This window comes from Streptopelia decaocto, assembly GCF_964273445.1.
Source record: "Streptopelia decaocto genome assembly, chromosome: 3".
NCBI classification, from domain to species: domain Eukaryota; kingdom Metazoa; phylum Chordata; class Aves; order Columbiformes; family Columbidae; genus Streptopelia; species Streptopelia decaocto.
In genome coordinates, this window is record NC_138656.1 from 57,736,961 (window position 1) to 57,762,973 (window position 26,013).

The 26,013-nt window shown below is 46.9% G+C and overlaps 1 protein-coding gene across 1 annotated transcript in view; it reads left to right on the forward strand.

Moving 5' to 3' along the window:
• The first annotated feature begins 209 nt into the window (after nucleotides 1-209).
• TAGAP (T cell activation RhoGTPase activating protein) overlaps nucleotides 210-26,013 on the forward strand; it is a 53,468-nt gene continuing 27,664 nt past the window's right edge. Inside the window, exons 1-2 of the mRNA XM_082048158.1 lie at nucleotides 210-319; nucleotides 9,105-9,193. Of these exons, the coding sequence (XP_081904284.1) occupies nucleotides 242-319; nucleotides 9,105-9,193 (167 nt within the window). The 5' untranslated portion in view covers nucleotides 210-241. The remainder of the gene's footprint in view (nucleotides 320-9,104; nucleotides 9,194-26,013) is intronic.

Sequence of the window (26,013 nt, forward strand, 5' to 3'; positions counted from 1 at the left end):
ATGCCTATTGATTTTTGTCTCCTCTTTTTCGGCCAGCCCGGCCCTGACAGCGCCCAGCTCGGCATCCTTGCGGTCCCCTCGGGTTTTGCTGCCAGGGGAGGGAGCGGCTCCTCCCTCGGCGGGGAGGTGCGGGAGGGGAGCCGGCACCGGGGTCTCCGCTCACTCGCTCCAGCTCCGCGCCCGAGGCGGACCAGCCGCGCATCCCTGCGCCCCCGCGCTGCTCCGGCCGCCCCCCGGCGCCATGCCGGGGCCGCGGGCAGGCGGGACGGCGCGGCGGGGCAGCGGCGGCGGAGTCCCCGGGGTCTCCGCGCCCGAGGCGGTGAGTGCGGCGCGGCGGGGCAGGGGGTGCGGAGTGGGGCAGGGCCGGGTCGGGGTGGGGACGCGGGGCTACACCCCGCCTTCCCGGGTGTTAAAGGTGATGCCGGCTGCTGCTGCGGGTCGTCTGAGGATAGCGACTGCCGAGGAACTGCCCGGGTCTTTGAGTCTGGTCTTGAATTTGGCTAAATGCAAAACCCGAGACTTTTCTTGCATAAGTCTAGAAATGCCCTCCGCAGGGCACTGGGCCAGTCCTGTATTGTTGGGCTTGGCAGGTTCATGCTTCGAGCCCTGGACCACAGAGCACTCATTATCCTTAGAAAGAGGCCATGGGAGTCGTTAGTGTCAGGGTCAGGTTATCAGCGGTCCGGCACACATACAGTCCCCCACCTCTTGCCAGAGACAGTTTGGAGAGACTGCTTGATGGTATCACTGCATGGTCAAACTGCTCAGACACCGCTTTAGGGCAAACAGAGCCCTGGAAAGCAGAGACACAAAACAAACCAAAACCCCCAGACACGGGTTAATGGATATTGGTTTAAATAAAACCGGAGGGTTTGTTGGCTGTATGTGTGTGATGGAAAAAGTTGAAAGAGGGGTTTTTGTTGTCATCATTGTTGTTCTTGTTGTGGAGAGGTTTAACATCATTGCAAGAGGCATGTTTCACATTAGTGCATGCTGTGAATCCTGTCCCACAGCACCTGGTAGTCTGGTGTGAGCCCAGGACCAAAGCCTGGTCCCTGGGGGGGTCTCAGCTGCAGCGACCACTCCTGTCAGCAGGGAGAGGAGCCCCGGCTGCCAGCCCATCGATTGGGAGGCCAGAAGGGAGTGTTACATCATTTAGTCTGACCTCAGACAGGAGCGAGGTGCTGGCTGACAAACAAAAAGAAAATTGCTGGGGACTGAATCTCTGCACTGAGATACAGTATTTCTTTGTGACATTGTCCACTTTGACAAATAGGCTCTTCCACAAAAAAGGTGATTAGTGGCAGGGACTCTCTGCATGAATTGTTTACACAGAAATGCATGGATCAAAAGTAGAAGCTTCAGAGCTTCCAAATATAAAGCCCGGAAGTGTATTTTACATGCCAGTTGATCTGGTTCTCCATTGTTCATCCTGCTCTTCAAAATTAGGACTGCTAGCAGAAACAGACTATTTTCTGATAAGAAAGCGCTTATCCCCAAAAAACAGATAAGAGGAAAAAAAGCAACAAATAATTGTTACATTTTGTTCAAATTTGTTTATAGAAACACTGTAAAACCCCCTGCTTTCTGACAAACATATTTTTCTCTCTCTTCTTCCTATTTCTTTCTTTTTTAACCTTCTACTTCTGATGAGAAAATAGCAAAGAAACAAACAGCAAAAAGTAGGTGATTATTTAGCAGAGGAATTTGGGATGCTGACTGCCCTGAGATCAGTTTTTACTTAACTTTTTTCAAAAGTAACTCTTCAATATGCACTGAAAAAATGCTATTTTCTTTAGAAATAACACAGCCACAGCACTCACACAGATAGCATGGGGCTGGATCCATCTTCCTGCACTTTGACATTTAGTCTTCACTTCCAGTTTTATGGATCTGACCCCCTACTATTTTAATTAAGCCTGGTACTTTTTCAGAGTACCGATGGTCTCTGAAAGCAGAACAAGACAGTACTGAATTAGGCTCCTTGAAACTTATATCCCACCTTTTCCAGTGCTAACAAATGTACATAAACCCTTTGCAATGGCGCAGGAGTGGAGCATCACAGGAGTGCCAGGCTGTATGGGGACGTGATCCCCAGAGACAAGAAGGGTGAATTGCCTCCCCAGACCCAAGCATCTATCAGTCCAGTGCACCATCTGCCCCAAACCAGTGGGTCCCCTAGGACCTTGAGAAATGCGTATCTACTGCAGATAATCACGGGTGGCTGGCTTGTGTGGTGTGGCAGGAAAAGGGATGACAGTGTTTGTAGTTAATGAAGTCCAGTCCAAAGCTGCACCCCGCAGTAATTTATTACCTCAGAAAGCAGGGGTGCGATGCTAGACAACTAAGTGGCCCTGTGGGAGGGAAGGACACTGGGAAGGCAGGACCAGGAGGGTGGGAAGATAAGGTGGAGGAACCATTCAGTGCCACCACTGCTGGGGACAGCAGCAGTGATCAGCAGAGCTTGTGGGGGGCATTTGTCGCAGCTGGCTCTTAGAGAGCCTGCAGCAGGGCCCCTGCTGGGGATCTAAGTCACACTGATTGCACAGTCAATAAAGAAAATCTCATCAATCACCATAACCAGGCTGCTGGCTTTTAAATTTCTTCGGATAAAAATCTGTTTATTGCTGTGTTGTTAGAAGTTCAGAGTACCTGCACTGATTCCAGCAATATTAGTAGCACAGAGTCGCTTTGGAAAAGAGTTTTAATACAGACCAGCTCGAGGCAAACACCAGTCTGTTTTTTTCCATATAAGCCTGGAGCCACTCCTTGGGATGGCCAACCTATTTTAGAGGAGCCAGTCTCTACCCACACTGATACAACTGAGACCAGAAAACATTCCCTGCCTGTCTGAATGAGCCAAACCAACCCCTCTCCCTAAAGGAGTACCTGCAGGGCAGGTCTCATGGACACTGCTGGGGGTGGTGGGGCAGCAGGGCACAGGACAAGTCTCAGTGGGTGCAGAGGTGCCCTGGCCCATGTGGGACAAAGGAGTCAGCTGACGCCACCCATCTGTGTGCCACTGAGAAATATTCACCGAGGGCTGCCTGTCCAAAATGTCAGCACTGAGACTGGCTGCAGAAACTGCCGTGGCATGGTCCAGTCAGTGTATGTCTACAGTAGTAAATTAAGCAGCACTTGAGAGTTCTCCTTGGCACTGCAGCATAACAATCTATAATCACTATAAAGTATAATATTGTGCACAAACTCTCAGAGCCAGCCCTGGTACCAGTTTGGCCCATGCCAAATAGCACGGCCCTGCTCAGCTCCTGCCTCTGAGGCAGCAGCACCTCAGGCCATCCCCAGTGGGGCACAGAGCCCTGCCTTGGGGTGGACAAAACTGGCTACCGTGGGTCCAGCCTGAGCTGTGGCACCAGCAGCACCTGCAGGCAGTTTGGTTTGGCAGTGCAGCACTGCCTTGGAGAGCGTCAGGATGCTCCTGTCCTGTGTCACCTGCTCCAAGCCCTTCCTGCTCCCTCGCAGCCATGGGAGCTCACATGCCTGGCTTATCCCCTTTCCTCCTTCTTCTACTTCCCTTGCCCTTCCTGAATGACACCAGTTATACAGTGATAACAAGATTTGGTCCCTTGCTTCTATCACCTTGGTCACCCTCATTACATCCCCACCTCATCCATTTCCACAGTGCCCACCTGGGCAAGACCCCTGTGCTGTGGTGTTTGTACAGCTGTGGCTGCACCCACTCACCTCCCAGTGGGAGGGAACCAGACCCTTCCCCTTCATGGATGGGCAGGGGGTTATGGGTGATCATGACTCAGCTGTATAGTGACTGCTGGGGAGAGGTGGTCCCCATGGCTTTTGTCCCCTCCTTGCTGCTGGCCTAGGGCCAGAGACAAACTGGAGGAGAGGTCCAGGCAGAAGCTCATTTAAAGGACTCATCCCCCTCCAGGAGCTCCTTTTCCTCCCCTTTGGTGGTCCAGTCTGCTGGGGTGCTCACAGCTGCCCCTTCCTCAGTGTCCTCCGCATGTGCACATGAATAATGTGGCCAGGGAAAGGAAAATCTCTGGGAATTTCGATGTGTCCCCTGGGAAAACCTCACTGAGGAAAGACAGCTTTACCTGCAGCACACATCCTGGAAACCCTCTGGGGCTCCCCTCTCTGCTTCTGCTGTCTCCTGAGGTCTGATTTAAATGTGAACCATGTGAAAATTCTGTGTTCCTGCCAGTGACGGATTATTTCAGGAGGAGGAAGGATGTGGGTTTGCCGTTTTCATGAGGACATTCACCTGGTTCATCCTTAAGGATTGTAGAAGTAGGTTTGTAGTTGTGGAGGCATTTCTGAAAGTCCCGAAGAAATAAAAGTCCAAGGTTTTAGGAAGAGGTTTAGTTTTCAGCTAGTGCTGGCATTGCCAGCTGAAGAATCTGGCTGTCTAAAAGTCTGTCCATATGGCAAAATCATGTCCCTGTATATCTCTGAAGGAGGTAGCACTTCAAAAGGCTTTCTGAATGAGTAAAACCAAGTGATGCATTTGTGCCTGTAAACCAGCAGCGCATGGTTAGCTCATCCAAGGAAGAATGGCTAAACTATCGATTTTCAGTTTTTTTGGTGGAGTGCTTTGAGCTAATAAAGGAGTTTTGACTTCTCTGCCTGTTTCAAAAAGCAAATAATTTGGTGCCAGGGTTTTTCAGCACTCTCAGTACCCTCTATGCCAGCTCAGCCTGCAGAGCAGTGGGATACTTTTTAGGTTTTCCTTCCTGTTTTCCTGCTTATGGTCAAGTCTTCAGGCAGGTCTCCCTGTGAATGTCTGGGATGAAGCCCTTTCACGGTGCAGGTAAGTGATTTCATTAAGTGAATGGCTTCCAGTGCATCCAAAATTCTGCAATCTGCAGATGCCATCCTTGTCCTATCTGTGGTGTGTCTTGGAATGAGAGCAGGTTACAGGCTGGAGTAAGAAGGGCTGGAGTTTAACTTGTGGCAGACACTGTGGTATTCTCCACAAGGCAAGAAAATATTTCTGTTAAGTGGAGGAAAACTCCCTAAGAGAGAAAGTATGATGTAATTGATAGTCAATACCGGCATAAATGGGTTTAAATTCTCCCAGCTCTTAGAGCACAGGGCAAAGTTAATTTGGCTTCTTTGTGCCTGCTGCAGTCTTTCAGTAAAAATCATATGTAAGTTTTTCCCACCAAAGTAGCAGCAACACTTGTGAATAAAGTCTTCTTCATGACATAACATAATTCAGTTCAATAAATCAAATGAAAATGACCATCCTCTCCGTGTAAGTTAAAGACCTGGCAAACTGACAAAATCTGGCAGGTTTAATCTGTCCATGTCCAGGTTTTGCACCACCAACCCAACACTGGCATTGCCCACCTGTACTGGCTTTCTAAGGGATTTCCAAAGAGGGTAGGGAGGTTTTACTGGGGATCGCACAGGGGGCTGGGGAGGGGACAGGGTCCCCAGTAAAGATGCCCAATAACTGTGAGAAGCATGAAGACTGGAGATGGCTCAGCAGTCCCGCGGGGCTGGTGGGAGCTTCTCATGGAGCTCTTCTTGCACTGATGAGGACTCAGGCCAGGAAGAAAAAATAGACACCCCATGTGGTAGCTTTTATGCAAACTCTTCTAATAAGGCATTAATTTAATTTCTAAAACCATAAAAATGGAATGCACTTTCCATGTGGAAATAGCCAGTTCCAAGCCCCTGGACCCTGAAGAAATTTATTACTTTTATCTGAAACACATTGCACGCATTGGATTGATCCTCCACATCCCAGTACCTCTCACTTCCTACATTTAGTTATTTTCTACTGAATCACGATAGTAAAATTCTCACCCTGTTCAGATAGGATTTGTTTTCAATTCACTGAGAGGAGAATCCATCACCTAGAGACCTAAGGAAGGGAATAATTTGGAAGGACTTCTCACTTGTCTCAGCTGGCAGCCAGTGTGCTCTTTCTGCAGGTGACAGACACCAGAGCTGTGTGAATCAAGGAAGATCTGCACCCCACCCCTGCTGCTGGGCCCAGGGCCCTGCTTCCCGCATCTGCAAGGAGGTAGCAAGCTACCACCGATTCTGTCCCTCACCCACACCTGGTCTGCTCAAGCACACAACCCTGCTGCAAAGCATGATGGCTTCTGCAGGACCTGCCATGGCTCCCCACCCCATGCGGGGGATACTTAGGTTCATGCCTCAGCCTCTCAGGAGACCATCCAGCATCACATCGCAGAACCAGGTCTCTCTCTCCCTCCTGTCTGGAGCAAGAGGAAGAACATCAGGTCTGATATTTTCACTGGTGCCAAAATGTGTGTGTGTGTACATATGTAACTTGAAACATATTGCTCATTTAATCTTTACTATATGCGCTTGGTAGATGAAATTGTGGCAATTCTAGAATAACAGGTATAGCAGTAACAGAAATAATTTGCTTTATGGTGGTACAGGGAGAGGAACAAATTTGTTCTTCCTGCAGTGCGGTGCTCTTTCTTTGCCCTCCTGGTGACACATCAATCCAGGCACCTGGAGCATCACGTTGGCACCAGCTGTAACCCCCATCCCCACCCCAGGCGGCACTCAGGAAGGCTGAGTTTCCCTGAGCATCTTCCATCCTCTCTGCAGAGATTGTGCCTCTGGCTGGCCCTGGGTGGATTCTTAAAGGGTTTCTGACCAACTTCTCGGCGCCACTTGCTGGCAGACATTGCACCAGATTAAGAAAGTGGTCTCTGTCCTCCCACTTGCAGCTTGTTTGGGAGTCTGCCCTGAACAGTCCTTGTGGGTGTGAACAGAGGCAGGGTGACAGACAGCACTGACAGTTTTATAAGCTGATATGGTCAGAGCTCACGATACAAGGGAGTAAGCTGGGGAGAAAACCTGGGTCAGCATTCATCCTCCCTTCCCCTGCAGTATGCAGCTGTTTCTATCACTCTATCACTAGACTGGTGATGCATCCTGATGCTGTAAAACAATGATGGACAGACAATGACCCCCACATGTACCATATTTTAAAATGCAGCTGGAGGACTCTCCTGAGCTGGAGCCCTGGTGGGCTCAAGCATGAAGACAACACCCTAGAGCATCTTAGGAGAAAAACCTTTCTCAAAAACACGTTTAACTCTGTGTGCTCTGCAGTGGTCACCATGACATCAACATGAGCTTTGTCATGTACTGACCTTTTGTCAAGTAGCTGACTTCAGAAGAACTTCTGGTAATAATGAGTCAATGTTTATCACAGAAAGAACCTGTTGCTCTGATACAGACACGTGCACAAAAAGCAATTTCAATGTTAATTTCTTTGACTTCCAGTTGTGTATTTTAAGGTATTTGTCAAAAGTAGGCAGCAAAAAGGGCCGTGGTAGTACAAGCATCGACACAATCATTGCATTGAGAAAACAGCTTCTCTGCAGGTATGGACCAGTGTCAGCTACTCCTGTCACATAAGCTCCCACATGCAGAGATGACACAGGAGTGAATATACCGGTGTCAAACTGGTATAAATCAGTAGTAAATATACCAATGTCAATCCTGTCTTTCACTGTTCCTAGCAGAAAGGGGTATTCTAGCATCCCACCACACTGCTGCTTCATGGCCATGTGTGCCAGCACCTTTCCCTGCAGTGAGAGCGGGGTGACTTCTCCTGCTACTGCTTCATTTTTCTCTGCTGACAACACCCAGGAGCATCACTCATCTCCTCTGGGAAACTACATTTGCTTTGGGTTACACAGATCAGGGCACCATAGGGGTGGTCTCAGCCATCTCGACTCTCCATCACCCTTCACAGGGCTTGGTCCCTGACACCACCAGGGAGCACATGGTGCCTCCAGCTCTGCTGCATGTTGCACAGGTGCCCACCCTTTACACTTGGCTGGTTTGCACTGACTTCATAACATTTTGGTTTCTGCCCCCTAGGAAATCAATCAAGTTCCTTGTCTCACCTCCAGCTTTGGCAGCAGTGCTTGGTGCACACACACACACACACTGTCACCTTCTTCTCTGTGACTCCCCACAGAAGGCTGAGGCCACTTTTCCACTTCACCCAGGAGAGAAGATTTGCAGACACAGATCGTAGGGCTTGTTTGCCATTTGTAAATCCCATGGAGTTGTACGCCGCTAACAACTTTCAGGAGTGAAAGTTGGGAGTTAGAGGTGGAAGCTGCTGAAATTCTGATCAAGTTGGCACAAAGTTTCAATAAAAAGCAGATGGCATTTTTTGTCATTCTTTTTCCACTCGGTAAATGGGGCCAAATGTTCAGAAAATTGTCTGCAAATATATCACCCTGCTTTTCAAGTATCTCAAAAAAATACTGCAAATATGACTTCTATAAGACAGGCATACCCCAAAGGGTGCTAACCTGTCCTTTACTGTTTTCATGTCAATGCTTGGCAGCAAGGAGCCATTTCTTGCCTCTGATGCTCCTCTGCTGTGTCGCTCGTTCCCAAAATAGCCTCATTCCCTGGCGCTTGTGCTTGCGTTCAGATAGTGAGTGGCCACACAGAGCCCTCTGTCCCAAAGTACAGATTTGAAGGACTTGAGGTCTTTAAGAGGCAGGCAGCTCCCCCGTGGATTTACAGGAGACACCTTACCCATCTCTAATTGAAGCCAGCTTGGTTGTCTTTGCAGGGCACCCAGGTTGCCTCTGGGGGCTGAGCTGGGCTCACTGAAAGCAGCCTCCTCTCACCCTGTGTTAGAGCTTGGAGGTCTGTATCCAAGCCAGCTACTCCAGGGACCTTTTATAGACAGTGTGGAGAAGTGGGCACTGCTGGGAAAGGATGCGGCTGTATCAGAGAAGGAAGCACAGTGCCCTGCAAGCGCCCATGTCTCCCCACTGCCCATAAAAGGAGCTCAGGGGAGAAGCCCCCATGCAAATGCTGGCGCTGAGGGTGCTCTAGTTTGGGCAGACACCCACGGAGGTGCCATGCCCAGTTGGCTCTGTGAGGCAGTGGCTGCTGTGCCAACCAAAGTGGGGCCTGGAGCCCTGCCACTCAAGGGGAAATTGGGCAGCATCCAGGAGTTAGAAGCACAAACTGACTTTATCCTCTTCCCATACACACTTGGTAGCAATGACTCCTTTAAATGCTCAAATCCCTCATCTTGGCAAGAACTTTGCTGGATGGTGGAAAACAATAACAAATCAATTTCTCATTTTCAGCCCCTCAAGACTATCCCTTCCCGCCGGAGTTCAGCACCATCGCTGTTATTCAGCAAAGGTTTGAGCAAGCCATGGTTGCCTTCAGCCAGGTATGTACATCATGTGCCATATATACAGTGCCTGCACAGATGTTTAATGCCCAGGTGCAATGTGCTATACCTTGGCTTGCCCATGTATATATCATATGGTGTCACTGTCAGTGTCCTACACTAGAGAACCCGAGGCAAGTTGCAGATGAGAGATTGTACATGTGGAGCCCAGAGAAGCTGAGCTGTCAGAGTTGTGGGTGCAGAGCAGGAGCTGATATTGTAGAGGAGATGGAGGGGAAAGGCGGTGGGAACTGCAACCCCTGGCATTGTCCCCAGCTGCTCTTCTCGCCCTCCTACCAGGCCTATGTGAGCCCAGCAGGAGCTCAGCATCTTTCTTCCACCTCTCCCACCCCATGACAAGAGTGCCAGTGCTGGCTCTTTGTTCATATTAGTTTCTGCCTATGCAGCTGAGAAGCCTCCATTGGTGGTTTCTGCTGCAAAACATTTAGATTCTTTGCTTTCCAACTGGTTTTCTTTCTTTTGGGTAGCAAAGCCTTAAAAATAGGCAGAAGAGTTGGGTGTGACAGCATTTACTGCCTTATTTTGTACAGGTCATGACTTGCCTAGCCAAAACAATGGGAAATTTCTGCTGATATTTGTGGCAGTGCCTCCTTCCTTTGTTAAACTGATTTCCAATGAGCAGAGAAATGCTGTCATTTGAACTGCAGATACTTCATTGCAATGCCCTGACTTCCCTTCTGTTCTCTAATAAACCCAGTCCAGTTAGTCAAACAACACTGCTAACTGGACATGGTGGTGTTGCAAGTAGGCTATGTGACTATGTGTCAAAAAAAAAGTCTTACCGAGGAAAGACAGAAAGGGCAATGGTGTCTTGGGTCTTCAGGCAGCAAAAGTCTGAGTCCTTGAGCATTCCTCACCTGGGGAATGGGGCAAGTTTTGCTGTATGAGCACTTGCAGTTGATTATTCATCGGTTATGTCTCTCTTCAGAGTGAGCACATTTTTTTGCATTTATTTCTCAACATAAACATCAGGAGCTGTCAGATTGTGAGAAAGGCTGAGTTTAACACATTTTCCTCTCACTGGAAACATTCCTGATTGAAGTGTGTGCAGCAGCTCTGTGTGACACCTCCTGGCTTGCCATATGGTTCCATCTCAGAACCTGCACCATCCTACAGTTCAGGGGCACAGGTGGTACTCAAATACTGAACAAGTGCCCAGGCAGGACTCACTTGCTCTGTTTTCTTTGATGCCATAATTTCCTAGGTGCTGTAAGTGAAAAATACTATCGCCACTACCAACCTCTCCCACTCACCCACAAGCCCTACAAACTCCAGGAGCCTGTAGACAAAAAGGGGATGTTGATGTCTTTGTAGGAAGGAGGCAGCAGGATCCCTGTGCTGGCTGGTGATGGGTGACTGGTTGGAGGGGCAGTTGTGTCCCCCTCCAGCCCTGTGTCTCTGCCACCTCCAGCCTCTGGCTTTGGCTTTCAGACCTCTGTCCATGAGAAAAGAACCAACTGGGCAGGAAAATGGTCCCAGTGTCTCTTCCCCCTTCACGCACAATGTGGGTCCTCCCTCTCATTTCTGCAGGAGGCAGCATTTACCAAGAGCACAATGGTGTAGCTCACACTGTTGCTTGTGCCATTAACTGATTTGCAGCTGGTGCCAGCAGCTAATTTGTCTGTGGCCTGGGTGTATGGAGGAGGGAAGTGTGTTCTGGCAGTCTCCCATGTTTTTCTGTCCCTCCAGACAAAGCCAGTTAAAGTTATCTCAGCAGGACAAGCAAATGTCAGGTGCCAGCACTGGGCTGACCCTACAGTATGAAAAAAGAGGGAGAGGGCAAGCAGCAGAACCAGTAACACCAGCCCTTGGGACACAAGTTTGTGCTTCAGGCAGTGAGCTGGGGCAGGGCAGAGCTGGGGCTGCTGCTCCTCCAAGCAGCAGTTTGTCCGCAGCTGCTGCCTCCCTTTGCCCCAAGCTTTGCTGCCACAGCCTGCCTGGCTGCCCGGGGAGCATCGTGTTCCAGGCAGTGCGGGCACGAGACCTGTGATGGTTTTCACTCTCCTGGCAGCTTGGTCCTGGGGAGACTGCCTGCTCTGCCGATCCCTCCAGCTGGTGCTGATCCTGACGAACAGCCTGGGCAGAGCCCCAGCGGCTTCACCGGCACCTGCCTCATGGCACTAAAGGCAACAAAGGCCTTGAATCAGCTCGTCTCACAAAAGGAAGTATCATTTCCATTGAATATATTTGAGTTGATGAGCACACAAAACCTCTGACGCACAGACGAGGCTGGAGTGAAAGTCAGGTTAAACCCAGCTTCCTTTGTGACACAGACACAGTTCCTCCCTGCGACCTCCCAGCCTGGTGGCCAAGCCACTGTTGGCTTCACCGTAACACAAAGCAACAGAGAATGCCCACAAAGCTCTGTATAAAGAGCTTCTTGTTTGTCTGTGATCAACACAAACTAATCAGCCTTTAAATAAAAGATGCATAAATAGAAAAGTTTCTATAATTCTTAATAGCAGGAAAATTGTCACAAGTTGGGATTGTTATAAGGAACCCCCCTTCAAAAAGCTGTCACCTTTTAGGGTTCAGAGCAGTCACACATGGAATTTTCCCTGAGTTTTTCTGTGCAGGCAGGAAGCTATATGAATAACATGGAGCACTTACTGGATCGTTACCCTTCATGGCCACTATACAGTGAGAATTAATTTCAAGTGGAGGCAAAAGCCTTTGTGATCTGGTTGCCAAACCTGTTAACTATCCAGTCCTGACTGTTCTCAGCCAAAATGGTAATTTTTCCCTTTCTCCTACAGAGGTTCACAAACTACCTGACTGCGCTAATGCAGGTCATTGTAGTAACTGAACCATAAGGCATTTCCAGAAAATTGATAAGTTTATTAATCTTGCAGATTCAACTGCCTAGAAACTAGTTTCTTCCAGCTCTCAAACCAATTCCTGGTTGCAGTCAGAATGCAGGACACGCTCTAATCAACTAGTCCAGACATTGACTGAAGAGTTAACTCATGAGATAAAGTCACTGCAGTGTCTGGTTTCTGGTTCTACTGAGCAATTATCAGTCACATTAGGAAAAGGTAACATAAGCATACTCCTAGGCTTACTTTCTGGTTATTATCCAACATGCCAATCAGAAATCCTTTGGATTTATGTTGGAAAACTATCAATGACAAACATCAAGAAATAAGCAGGGCAAACCTTTTGTTTTAAAACACGCATCCTCCATAGCCAACTGAGACCCGGAAGGAACTTATTCCTTGGGATGTTGTCTAGAGGGTATTTCCTGATTATTGATGTTTATTTTTGTACCGGGCATCTTCTCTGAGGCTGAATTTGAATATTGCTCATTAGGTGCTAACTTCATTGCTCACTCTTGGCAGGAAAGATGTTAAACAAGGTGCATTCTCTTCAAACATTTATGGGGACAGGATTTCTACCCCAAAGGTTTTCCACTGGGTTTTCCACTGATGTAGTGTTGGAGAGGTCAGTGGAACCAGAACAACTCTTGCCATGAGTGCAGACACAATTGCAAAAGATGAGAGGAGCACTGTACTGAAGACGATACTCAGCTGGGCTTTCAGGAGAGTGAGGCAAGTCTGATCTGCAGCTTTTGCTGTGACATTGGAAAGTCATTTAATTAACCACTGTCTTGATTTCTAGACTGATAGTGATGATAGCGCTGCATTTCTTTGCAGAGGGAAACATCTCTTTTGGGGGTCTTCACACTGGTAGAACAAGGAGCTGGGGAGCTTGGGCTCTGTGTGGTCTTTTCTGTGTTGCCCTGGCTCCTTCCTCTGCCCAGGCAGCCAGGTCCAAGCAGGAAGGCACAGCATGTACTGAACTCTCCTACAGAGATGCTGGATCCCATCCCAACACTGAAGATCTGATTCCTGTCATCATGCAACCACATTTAGTTGCCTTTTTTTTTTTTTTTTTTAATGGTGTGACAGACTTGCTTTGCCAAGCGGAGAAAGCTGAGGGAAATATCTGCAGAGATGCAGAGGGGGTGAGTCATGCAGAGCCTGGGGGCTGACGGCAGAGACCCTTGTGTGGAAGGCTGTAGTTAAAGGAGGTGGGAGGGTGGCCACAGGACTGAAGTGGGCAGGTGTAGATGAGTCAAGTGAAGGTTGTGGCAAAACAAGATCTCTGAGGGTGAAATCGGTGGGGTTGCTGGTAACACTGCGGAGTTTTATGGGTCAGCTCGTAGCTTCGATTTCCTTTCTATACCCTCCTACTACTTCTTATGCTGTTCCTGCCCTTTACTTTTTCTCTTCATTCACTTTTACTCTCTTCTTCCATTTTTCATCTTTTGTGTGCTTATACTAGCGAAATGCTTTAGCTCTCTTGTTTAACCAGCTGATGATAGTACCTTGAGTTTTCTTTCATAGCCTGACTGATGGGAAAATAATGATCAAAAAAAGTATTACCATCATAGCACCAGCTGTATGGACGCATAGTGGATGGGTTGTTGCTTTTTCGGGGGGAGAGTGGACATCCACCCCCTGCTCTGGTGCAGAGCATCTTCAGCATGACATTTCACCTCTCTGCACCACAAGTCCCCATCTGTAACAAGGGGCTAATAATGCTGCCTTTCCTCATAGGCATATGGTGAGGAAAGGAGTAGTTAACAATTCAACACAGTGATGGGGCTGATTCATTTGGAGATAGGCATAAGACAATCAGGAACTGCAGAGACCTGGAACAAACCCAACAGACGAGGTTTTTCAGGGTAAGACTTGTCCCTTTCTTAACTGTTAGCATAATAGGACTCTGATCCATGTGGGATCCCTCTTTTTTATAATACAAGTAATTGTGAAAGTTCTTAACTGAGAGCAGTTTACTTGAGAAAGAGTTTTGTGAAAACAGACCTATTTATAAACACAGAAGTAACATATTCAGCTTCTCGGGCGGGTTGGTTCAAAACAATTCATAGAAACTGTTCTCATGAGAAACTCAGAGGCTGGCTGACATTATTATAGGTCTATGCTTTCTCTGGAAATGTTACGTTTTTGTTGAAAAAAACAACACTACAAATATCACCCAAACTAAAAAGCTTCTCAGTGGGAAAAATATGTCATCACTGTTGGTAGAGACCTTACAACTTTTGTTCTACCTGTTTTCTAACTTTCTTGTGAGCTCTAGAAACTTGGCCTGCATCACTCCCCTTTATGCCTTTGATCAGTTACAGGCTCATGAAAGTTGCAATACAAATTTATTCAATTAACACCAAAAACATGGCTTTCACATCGGGAAAGCTAAGCAAGCTTTGAAACAATATCACCCTACCACTGATTGATGTCACCACCCAGACGTGTGGCTCCAAGACCACTCAGTGGAGGCCATGATCTGATGAATTTGATGGGGTGAACTGGGAGCAGAGGCATCTCCCATACTGCAGCCAGCCAGCCAGCAGCAGGACAGCCTGAGTCCACACTGCTGGTGTGACAAGAGGTGCCCAGGTTGCAGTGGACCAGGCCGGCAAGGCATACATGCAGCTTTAAAATGACTGGAGGGACCTCAGGTCCTACTGCCCTGTTCTTGCTTGTCACCATTCCCTGTCTGGAAGTTAGGGCCAGCAGCAAAAGCTCATGGGTGGGATTTCATAGATCTGGTACCAAGCCCGCTACTTGTGAATTACAGTGCTGAGTGATGGGGTTTGAAGTAAGCTGAAGATTTCCTGCTGGAGAAAGCCTGGTAGCACTCACTTGGTCCATGTTACCTGCAGATTGCTGGGAGCAGGATGCTCATGGGGTGGCCAGTGGTGAGCATCCATGTCCCCTTGGCTAACAGCAGCAACCCTACTTCTACACAGGAAAACGTGTACACTGGTTATGTCTCACACATGTCAAGTCAAATAGATTTTCTTACTTCTTATAAGCAGCTGCTGCATAGCCAGATCCTGAACCATACAGTTATTCCGCAGGGGCACAGTCTGTGCTTCCACCAACACAACTTGTTTAAAGCAGTAAAACTTTTATCATGTGTCCAAGCCTCAGTTGTAAACAGCTTATCTCTAAACAGCTAATATTTTAATTTAATTTTATTTCTAAATGAAACTCTCAGGCAACCCAGAAAACATTTTCCTGACCTTTTCTGCCTACACACAGCTATGTCCCACAAGAAAAGTGCAGGGACAAGTGTGACATTGCTACTAGACACATCTAGGACTTAGCTGAGTCCTGCAGTACTGAAGACATCCAGACAAACTTTATCCAGTAATGGCCAGTACTCTGCGGTGCCCACAGGATGCTTTTAGAATACAGGATTCTACTTTTTTTTTTTTTTTAATGTTGTACCTAGAAAAGAGAGTTTGTAAAAGGGGTTAGAGGAATGGGGACTCCAGTGTTGTGGCCCTGTCAAAAAACTGGTCTGAGAAGAGATAGCCTCAAACCGAGAGATGCACTGACGAAAATCAGGAGCATCGCATTACAGATCTCACCGAGGGCTAATTAACACCCGTGACAGCTTACATCCTGTCTGCTGGCGGAAAGGAAACATGCTGTAGGCGTCCCCAAGCTGACATTCATGCCTGGCATTTCCCCAGTGCTGCCGCAGCGGGGTGGGCAGCATGGCCGGCAGCATGCCAGCATGCAGACCACTGGCACCCCAGGTCCAGGAGAGCCGGTAGGGTCTGATGGTGGTCATGGGCTGACTTGGGGGGGACTCCCTGCTGATGCCTCCACCAAGTTAACTGCTGACCCTTCTGCCTCAGCAGTTTTCTGCATGGTGTTTGCTGGTGGACTTGGAAATCTTGGACAGGTACACACGGCCCATTAACATGCAGGAGAACCTGTGCTGCCGAGCCTGCCAGGAGTGCTGCTAACCCTGACCACTACTAGTGATGCTTCCAGGGCCTCCAGCCAGGACTTTTCCTTGCTCCGCAGCATGAGGCATTCTATGGAGGTCTCCTGCCAGCAGAGCATCAACCCTGGGCATGCTGGGGCACCAGCTCTGCTAGCAAACATGGTGTTCTTGGGGACTTTCCCCATCACTGGCACAGGATCACCCCTCTCAGAAAGTGTTCAGGTGTTCCCAACACGGCTCTGCCTGGGCCAGCCAGCCCTTGCCATCAGCTCCTTGACACCATCCAGAAACTGGCATGAGCTGGCTATCCACAGCAGGCAGCTTGGACAGGCTGTCCCTGCTTGGCAGGGTGACAGACTTGAACAGCAAAGACGAGAGCCAGGCCCATGCAGTGTGCCAGCATTGCCATGGCCTGTGTTTGACGTTTCCCCAGTCACCATGTGAGGACACTATGAAGGACCGTCTTCTGCCCTGAGCCCAGGGCATGGGCAGGACCTGGCCATGATCCTGGTGCAGCCCCAGTCTCCTTAGCTACCTTTTGCACCCAGCAAACCCACTTTTCCCCATTAATTTCACAGATCAGGCATGGGTGCAAGATTCCCTGGTACTACAAGAGCATTTGGGAGACTACGTCTGCAATAACAGCATCGTCTGCCTCCTCTAACTGGGACTGCCCTGTGCAGCACCTCAGCTCTTGAGCAGGTTTTGCAGGCTGTTCTTTGGGTAGCCCTGGCAATGCGGCTTCTTTCGGGGCACAGAGGACAACCCTGTCTTCCCCATGGATGCTGAAGACTTCCCCCTTGGCCGCCCACAGTTCTCTCCCCTATAGGGGTGGAAGGTTTCTTACCAAGCATGAAGACAAAGGTGTTTCCTCTTCAAAGACACACCACAACACCTTTTCATATTTCCTCAGTGTCCCAAGCCGTGGCACCTGCCCCTTTCCATGGCACACAGGTGCCCTGCTCGGCCCTGCCTGGCTCTGCCCTGCTGGCAATCCTGGCAGCAGCTCCCATCACTTCACCCAGCCACATGTCTCTGAGTCCACAGGAGACCCTGGCAGTGCTTGGGCTGCTGGGCCCTCCCCAGCCCCATGTAAGCTCCAGGAAAAAGCAAATCTGTGTCCTGCTGGTAGTGGGCTTGAAGATGAGCTCCTCTGACCTGCAGTGTTGGGAGGCCATTGCTAATCCACACAGGTGCACTTCAGTGCCCAGACCTGACCTAGGTGGGACTCCGAGCTAAAGCCAGAGCAGAGCCAAACCTAATGTTTCAGATTTAGCAAAGTTTGGTGTTTTCCTTTTCCACCTTACTTCCAATCCCATTTGTTGTGCTGCTGATTTCCTGCCTGCTCACAGGAAACTCACTTTCTCTTTCCCCTCAGCATCCTTGCCAGGGAGGAATACTGAGATTTATGGGTGAATGAAAAGCAGCTGAGACCTGGGTGCCCAATGCGAGTTTACTTGGCATGTACTTGTGCAGCCCACTTGTGCCAGTGATGATAGGCACCTTTAAGAACAGGAAAGATGAGCCATAGAGGGCTTGGGGGCCATCCCAAAGCTATGATAAACCCCAGGGCTGAGCTGAGCCAAGTAACACATTCTGCACTTGCTCAGGTGTGCCTGAAGCAGTGTCCATTCCCTGGCAGAGAGCCTTCAGTGCTCACTGAAGCTAGGAGAGCTGGGCAAGTCTCATCTCAGCAAGGTGAGATGCCTCCAGGTTTGTTTGGAGATCAGCTTTAAACCATGCCAGCCTGTACAGTCTATTTCAGCCACCAGCATGAATGAAGCCAAAGGGTTTACACCCACCCCCGGCCTGTGCTCTCACATTTGGCAGGCTTTTAAGCCCAGTCACACAGTTATCTAGTGCCTCCACTGCCAGGCAACCTCCTGCTAGCCAGGCCCAGGAGTGCTTTGTACCCAGGTTCAGCCAAGCACAGGTTCCTGCATCCTCACATGGCTGCAAGGGACCCAGAAGGGCTCTGTCCTTAAGAAAACCAAGGTTGAAATGGATAAACACAATCAGACAGCTCTTACTGCATGACACCTACTACTCCTACTCTTTCTCCTATCTACACATCACTTCCCACAAATAGCACCTTTTACTTCAGTCTCCACAAAACTGGTAAATAGTTAAATGTCAAGCAAAGCAGCAAAACCTTTGCAATTCTGCAGCAGCCCTGATCTCCCTGGTACCGCACAGCGAGTACAAGTGAGGGCTTGGGAGGAAGCAGCATGTACTGTGTATGTGGGTGTGCTCCTCTTGTTGCACAAAAGGAGGGTGTCACTGGGGTGTCACCCATGTTTCTCATTCCACACGTGACCCTGTCACCTGCTTTGCAGAGTAAAACACAGGTGGCAAGTTGCGAGTGAGATGGGGAACAACCAAATGGAGCTGCAGTTGGCTGATGTAGGAGAATCTTCATGTGCCTTGAAGCTGTGCTTCACGCTGCATTGCTCTGACTCTGCTCTCTTTGAAGTCTCTGAAGATTTGAGTGTTACCTGTCATGAGAGCCAGGTGTAAATGAGATAGACAATCCATCTGCACTTCTTAACCCTCCACGAGAGAGTGCAAACTGGAAGGTGCTTGATCCCAAATTGGTCTTAGCCCTGGTCACTGGAGGTTCTGTGGCCACAGATGGATCCATGGTTTGCCAAATGCAAATGTCTTTTAGTGCCCTTCTGGGAAAAGTGTAACTGTCTATAGGCCACTCAAGCCAATGGAGGACCCTACTGTACTGCATATAGGCCTGCACATTTGGGTTTTGTATGGAAACACAACTCAGATGCTGAACCTGTTACATCCTCAGACACTGACCTAGTTTCCTCTTTTGTCCCAGGCAGCACTCACATCCCACTGTTCACTGCATCTTTTAAAACTCAGACATTGAAGGAACCTGTGTTGGGGAACAGTCACAGTGGTTCCACTGCTCCACAGCTATTGGTGGATTAATGAGATCTGAGTGTGGAAATTAGCCCCACAAAGCTGCAGCCTGAGGCGACCGTGCTTGTTTTGTACATGGAAGAAATGGCAATTGCTGAGATTTCAAGTACCCAGTGAAAAGCAAGTGACATGAGGAGCTCCCACTGGAGGATAAAGTATCTCCTTGGTGCTTCCTGTGCAACACCTGTCCATGAGGAGATGTGCTATTTCATTTTAGATCAGTTGTAACTATAAAAGCAAAATACCATTTGCTTTCATATCAAAACGAGGTCCCACCAAGTTGCCCACCTCTGGGCAGGTGGAGGAATTTTAGCCCAACTTATTGCATCTATTTCTTACTGAACAACATATTCCAGAAAAATAATATAAATCTTGCCAACTATTGTTTTCCTAAGCCTATTCTACCCAGCCTAATCCCACAAAGCTCATCTAGGAGGATGCCTTATCCCTATCCTCACTGTGTATCTACTATATGCAAGCCCTTTGCTTCTTGGAAATGCTCTTGATCAAAATAGCCCATCTCATCCGCGATTACACTCTACATTGTGTATCCATATACAGGAAATTCATCAACAGCTCAGTTCTGCCTGGGTGTGAGTCTGGATTTCCAAAGACATCAGCTGCACAGAGTTACCCAGGATCTACAGACAGACTCATCCACCAGTGTCCACATGGCCTGTGGCACCCAGTCCTGGCTTTGCTGGGGATGGCACAGTGCTTTTACCTTCCGTGTGCCAGTGGACCACATCTCGCATTAATTCAGGTAGATGTTGGAAGCCAGGAGAGGTGGCTTTTTTAAAGCATCTTTCAGCTGTTTATTATAAAGACAACCACTCATAAGGAACCTGATATGTACCCAAAGCTTGATGTTACGATTGGGTGTATACAAAACAATTAGCAGTAGTAAGAAGGTTAATTTTACCTTAGAAAAGTGTTTGAAGCGCTGGAACTGAAGGACTGTTGACACACTGGGGTCTATATTTTTTAAAGGATTTGTAAACTGCAGAAAGATGCCATAAAAATTGCTGCAGGGTTTGAGAAAGCTCTGCAGTGTGAATTTGAAGGATATCAGCCTGGATAGATTACCACAAAGTAGGAGATGACTCAGGACATGTGTGTGGATTCATTCATGTAGGGGAAACGGCTGCCACAAGTGGCTCTTGAAAGTAGCAGAAACAAACGTTAGGAGAAGTGGTAACTTTACAAGCTGGGAAAAATAAAATGTGGAGATAACCACACAGTTAATAAGCAATTGTGAAAGTTTGAACCATGGGGAAAAAAAAAATCTCAAGGTGAATGGTGGTGTCTCTGTTGAGATCTCCAGGTGGAAGGGAGGAGCCTTTTGGGAGGTGTATGTGTTAACTAAAAGCAGGAGTATTTTAGTCAGCCACACATTGCTGGCGGGGCTCTCTCCCAGATAGACCAGTTGAAATTCCAGTATGGGCATGCAGCCAGACTAGATGATTATGTAGATTCTTTCCCGGCTTGGAATGGTGGATGAACTCATGCGTTCATGTTACCTGTTTTCCTAAGGAAAAAAGAAAACCATCTCTCTGCTTGATACGCCCCATCCTGCTGTCCTCGCCTGAGCACAGTTTCCATGAGCCTCATCAAAGTGTTGTTCACATAACTCTATAAAGCCAAGGCCAGATCTCACTCTTGGCCCTTCTCCTGGCTCAGACCATGATTCTGACATGCCACCTTCACTGCTTCATTGCAAAATAAAGGCCCAATTGCAAGATGGGAAAATAATAAGCATCTAAAAAGGACAAAACATATCCAGAGGCATATAAAGAGACAATTCCTTGCTTTCTTGGGCAAGCAGCAATACTAAAGTACAGCCAGCCACACTTTGCTTTTATCCGCTGTTGTAAGGCTGGCCCCATGGTGGCCCTGGATTGCAGCCTCGCAGAAAACCAGTGGTGAGCATCCATCTCCCCTTGGCTAACAGCAGCAAACCTACCTCTATACAAGAAAATGTGTACGCTGATTATGTCTCCCAAATGTCAAGTCAAATAGATTTTCTTACTTCTTAAACCTCTCTTTCTTTCGTATAATATCTCTAAAAATAATCCCTGAAACCCCCCTACCTTAAGTGTTTTTTGAAAAATAACAAAAAAACCCAAGAAACTCTCCAGTCAGTTATAAACAGATGACGGGAAAATCCTGCACCTGACTAATTGTAATACTGCAGCTGGGCTTTGTCTTTGGGGATTTCTCAAAGTTCAACTTCTGCACGAGTGAGCTAAGAGCCAAAGCGAAAGCGAAAATTGGGCTCTGTTTGGAGCCCTGCTAAACCAACCACAGATGAGCTGGCTAAATCTGTGGCTCTGCTTTTACTGACCTATGCCAAACAAAACAAACAGGTCTTTTTGGTGCTGGCTTCAAGGAGAAATTTAAAAGGAGCCCTATTTCTTAAGAAGAGCTGCTCAAAATCTTATTTTTGGCAGGCTGCTGGGGATTTCCTTGCTGAAAGAGGAAGAAGCACAAGAAGTTGACTCACATTTCAAATAGTTGGTTTTCAGCTGAGGAAACCTTACTTATTCCAGTGAAAGCATTTTATATTCAGTTAAGCTTTTCATGATGCAGAATTTATTTCCTAAACCATTTCAGTCATCCCTTCATTTTGCAAACAGACAAATCTAACCTATTTTTCCTCAGCAAATTTACAACTTTGACCCTGGCGGGGGCTCACCATGGAGCTGGCTGGGTGGAGCAGCATGGTCAAGTGGATGCAGCTGCCCCATCAGCACCCCATGAATTCCGACCCGGCAAGTGGTCACGTCACTGCCTTCATCCGCAGCCCAGGGAAATCTATCCCCATCCTAACTTGAGAGAGCCTACTTACGGCAGACCTCTCCAGGCTATTATGTTGAGGTTATAAAACTATTTCCCAGGAAAGTGGTACCAAATTCTTTGTTTGAAAAGGATTACCAGATCACTTCAAACTGGTAACCTTCTCCACACATGGACCCCAGGTATCTGCTGTGTCCAGGCTATAACCTGGTCAGGCAGAAACTGGGTCTCTGTTTCACCATGGTGCCTGTATTTGGTAGAGCCCCAGGCCCTGTGCTATAACAAGTGAGGTTAATAATAATAATGCTAATGACTACATCAACAACATCAGAATCAATCAAGCGTGCCCACCCTCGGACTCCAAACCCAGTCTCTCTATACATAGCATACTGACACAGTAACCTTATCTAAACAATTGATTGACTCTTTATCTAGTGTTTAAGCGTTCATGAGTGGCTTTTAGATCATCCATCTGATGTTTCCCAGTTTATATATGAGAGGCATGAGCTTTCACTTCAGGAGCTTGTACAAAGCTTGTGCACACTTTGAGGAAGTCATTGATACCCACCGCTCTTGCACACCTGTGTTCTGCCATAGACAGCTCTCCTCCTCCAGCTTCACTCTTTTAGTTGGGCTTCTCCATTCAGACTCTGGTACTAGTCTTTGGTTCAGATACTCTGTAATGAGATCCTTCAAAACAAGTGGAGGTGAGAGAGCCAGTGGCTCTGCTTATTTTAAAGAAACTTCGAAATGTAATCATCCAGAAGGATACTAAAGGCAGAAAGGGAATTTCCCTGGACAGACAGGGAGGTTTGCTAGGACAGCTACAGGGAAGTTCAAAGCACAGAGAAAGTTAGGTCCAACCTTTACATTGATTTCATCTGCTTCACAGACAATAAATGTTCTTCTGGACTCTTTGTTGGGCAAAGTGCTCATTTCAGGGTCCCAGCTCTTCTTTTTTTTTTTTTTTTTTTTTTTTTTTTTTTTTTTTAATTTTATTTTTTTAATCATTTTTGCAAGCTTTGCAGCTAGAGGAAAATGAAGAAGGCTAGGCAGTCTGAGGGGAGTGATGCTTCTTAAGCACTTTATCCTCACAAAAATGCAACAGAAGTCGAGTAGACTGTGTAGGCCATTATTCAGAAAATGCTGCCACTGCAAACTGGTGCCAGCTGGATGCGTTGCAATCTAGTATGTAAATAGAGCTGGCTAGCAACTTTTAGCAAAATATTTGCCCAGTGGACCAGAATAGCTCTTTTGTAGCAGTAGAAGTAAAGGTTTTCTGAACCCTAGTAAACACAGAATGGGTTATAAAGTATGGTGATCCCTGGTATCTGGTGTTTATTTTTCAGTTGAGCTTTGAGTGTGTTTTTTGTTTTTCTTTTATTTTTCCCTGCAGCTGCTCTGTATGCATGCATCTAAACTCCGTGTGGCTCATACATCTAGTAAAAATGATCACATCCTCCTGTGTCCCAGCCAGGTAACTGTGCCATGTATTTGGAAATGCACTACAAATCAGACTGATTTTCCTTTGCCTGGGACTCTGTGCTTCAGGGCCCAAAGGATTTGCTTTTGTTCTTAGAAAGACCCTCTCCTCAGGTAAAATTATCAGCCTAAGCTCTAAATCCTGGGGGGAGAAAAAAATACCAGCTTTTCTGAAAGAGCCTCTGCTATAGTCTTACACCACAATCACCCCTGCACAGCCTTTCTCTTCACACATTCAGCCTGTGCACAGGTCAGCCAGCCCACCACACTGCGTTGACTTTACGCTTTCCTCCTACATTCAAACAAGTTGGTGCTGCTTCATAAAGCCCACACTTCTTAAATTACTCAAGGGGGAACTTAATTTATTGGTCTGAAGGTCTGGGAAATAACGAAGGTTACCCCTCCTTCTTCAGCCTCGATTGCAATATTTGCCTCATAAATGGATAAAGAGCATCTTGTGTTTCCCATCAATGCTATTCATTTCTGCTGAGAAGTGACATATCAGAGAGAGCTGACTGAAAAGTACAGAAAGATTTAAATATATTCCTATCTAATTTCTTCTCACAGTCAGTTTAGATGTAGTTTTTCATTTCCATTGCTTTGGGTAATTAAAAAAAGTTTCAGTTATTGTATTAGATAGACATCCCATCAGAAATTCCCCTAGATGATAACCATACGCAGAATTCTTAAAATTGATTTGCAATGTCACTTTTGTGAGACTGTGATACAGACTTTTTTTTTCTGCTGAGAATCACACAGAAGAGCAACAGTCTTTCTCTGGGTGTTTTTGGTTTTGTTGTTGGGTTTTTGTGTTTTGTTGTTTTATTTTGTTTGTTTGTGTTTTGGGGGTTTGTTGGTTTGTTTTTGTTTTTTGTTGGTGGTGTTGGTGGTGATGGTGTTGTTTTGTTTTGTTTTTTTCTTCCTGGTACAGCTACTGGCAATTGTGAATCTTGTCTTTGTTTTTCTTGGCCTCTTCTTGGATGGCAGAGGAAGGTGAACGGGAACTCAGTTGACACAACAAGAAGAAAAATGTCTGTGCCTGTTCATTTTAATCTACCTTCTTGCAGCAGACAGTGTTAAAAAAGCATAACTTTAAGGAGCCTTCAAGGAAAACCAGAGTAATCAAAACCAGAATTTTGGCTATAAGCCCATTCAAGAGTTTTTGTCTTGCTTACATTGTGGGAAAAGACTAAAGCAATAGCAGAACACATTAATTCACTTTATTAGTCATTCTTTAACATGACTGCATGCTGCTTTACGGAGAACAACCAAGACAAGGGTCTCTCTGGATATGATTGAGAGAACTGAGTGATGCAAAAAGCAGAGGTTCTATCAGAGAGGAAGGCTCTTCTGCCTTCAAGGACAGTGAGCTCAGAGTCCTGCTGCCAAGACTTAGTGCAAAAGGCCGGCATATGTATCACATCTTGCATGGATTAGAGAAACATTCGTTAATTGGTTCTATTTTGAGAGTAGAAGATGCTCCAGAAGAACACTCTGGGTCCTTACCAGCAATCTTTCCTTACAATATTGTGCTACTCCGCCCACAGGGACAGAAGCTGATGTACTGGTAAAACTGAAGTGGTTACTAATGTATTATAATTCCTACTTTGTTTAGGCAGACAATTTCTCATAAAATAAGAATCTAAATCAGCATTCTCCTATACTCTTGTCGAGAATAAATAAAATCAATAAACTTGGGGCTTGGAAGAAAAAGCTTCTTATAAAGGCATAAGAACTGTAACTGTTTCTGAAGCAAGTAGCATCATTTGCCATTAGAGATAGAAACCCAGATTAGGTGGCTTGCCAGCCTGATCCAGCTTGCCAATTCCTACATTCCTATGCTTTCTGTACGCCTTTTCCCCCAATGAGATAGCTCAAGCTGAAAATTCAGCTGTGGTCAGGGCTTCCATGAGCTAATGAGTATTTGGATACAGAGGTTAGCTGTGGTCACCTGTAGGGGCTTCACACCACCACACATCTTCACAGATCTTAGTTTCAATTGGAACTACAAGCAGAAGTTCCAGAATAGCACAAGAAAGGATATTCCCCAAATTGTTTCTAAAATTGTAAAGTAGAAGAAAGAGCTGGTAAGACCTCCAGAACTAATACAAATGCTAGCCTCATTCACAGGGTATGAGTTCTTGTTGAGTGCTTCTGCCACTCAGATTTTTGGGCTTCCCCATCCTTGAGTACATTTTAAATATAACGTAAGGGGACTACTATTGGCTATTCAGAGAACCACAAATCCTCAGGATCAGCCCACAATGCAAAAGCCTTCAGGTTGTTTTAATGTATTGCTTGGGGATTTGCTCTATAGACACCTCAAAACAGTCATTATGGAGAAAGGTCAGGGTAGTGCCCCTAAATGGGTACCATATGGCTCAGAACTATTACAAATGTGAATTATAACTGTAGTCTGCAGACCTACCCTGGATGTCTGTATTTTTCTTCCAAGTAAAAAGGACAAAATTGTGCAGACAAACAAATGTTGCCTATCTGTATATATGGATATCTGTGTATGTAACTATGCATTAAATGGGATGGATCCTGTTGTCTTTTCTTTACACAAAGCATTTTCATAAGGAGACAACAATGATAATGCTCAGGTAGCTCTGTTTTAGGTCAGCCTCCCCAAAATTCAAGTTTTCTTGTTCATTTTGGAATTACTAGATGGAATAAAGGTAGCTTGTTTAGTGAAATATGGTCACCCATTCCAAAAGCAGAATCCCGCTTTATCACCATCAGCTCAGAGCACTGACTGGGAGGTTGTCTGTTGCAGTGGCTGTGTACCCAGTGCCATTTGATAGCCCTGGAAGACCTTC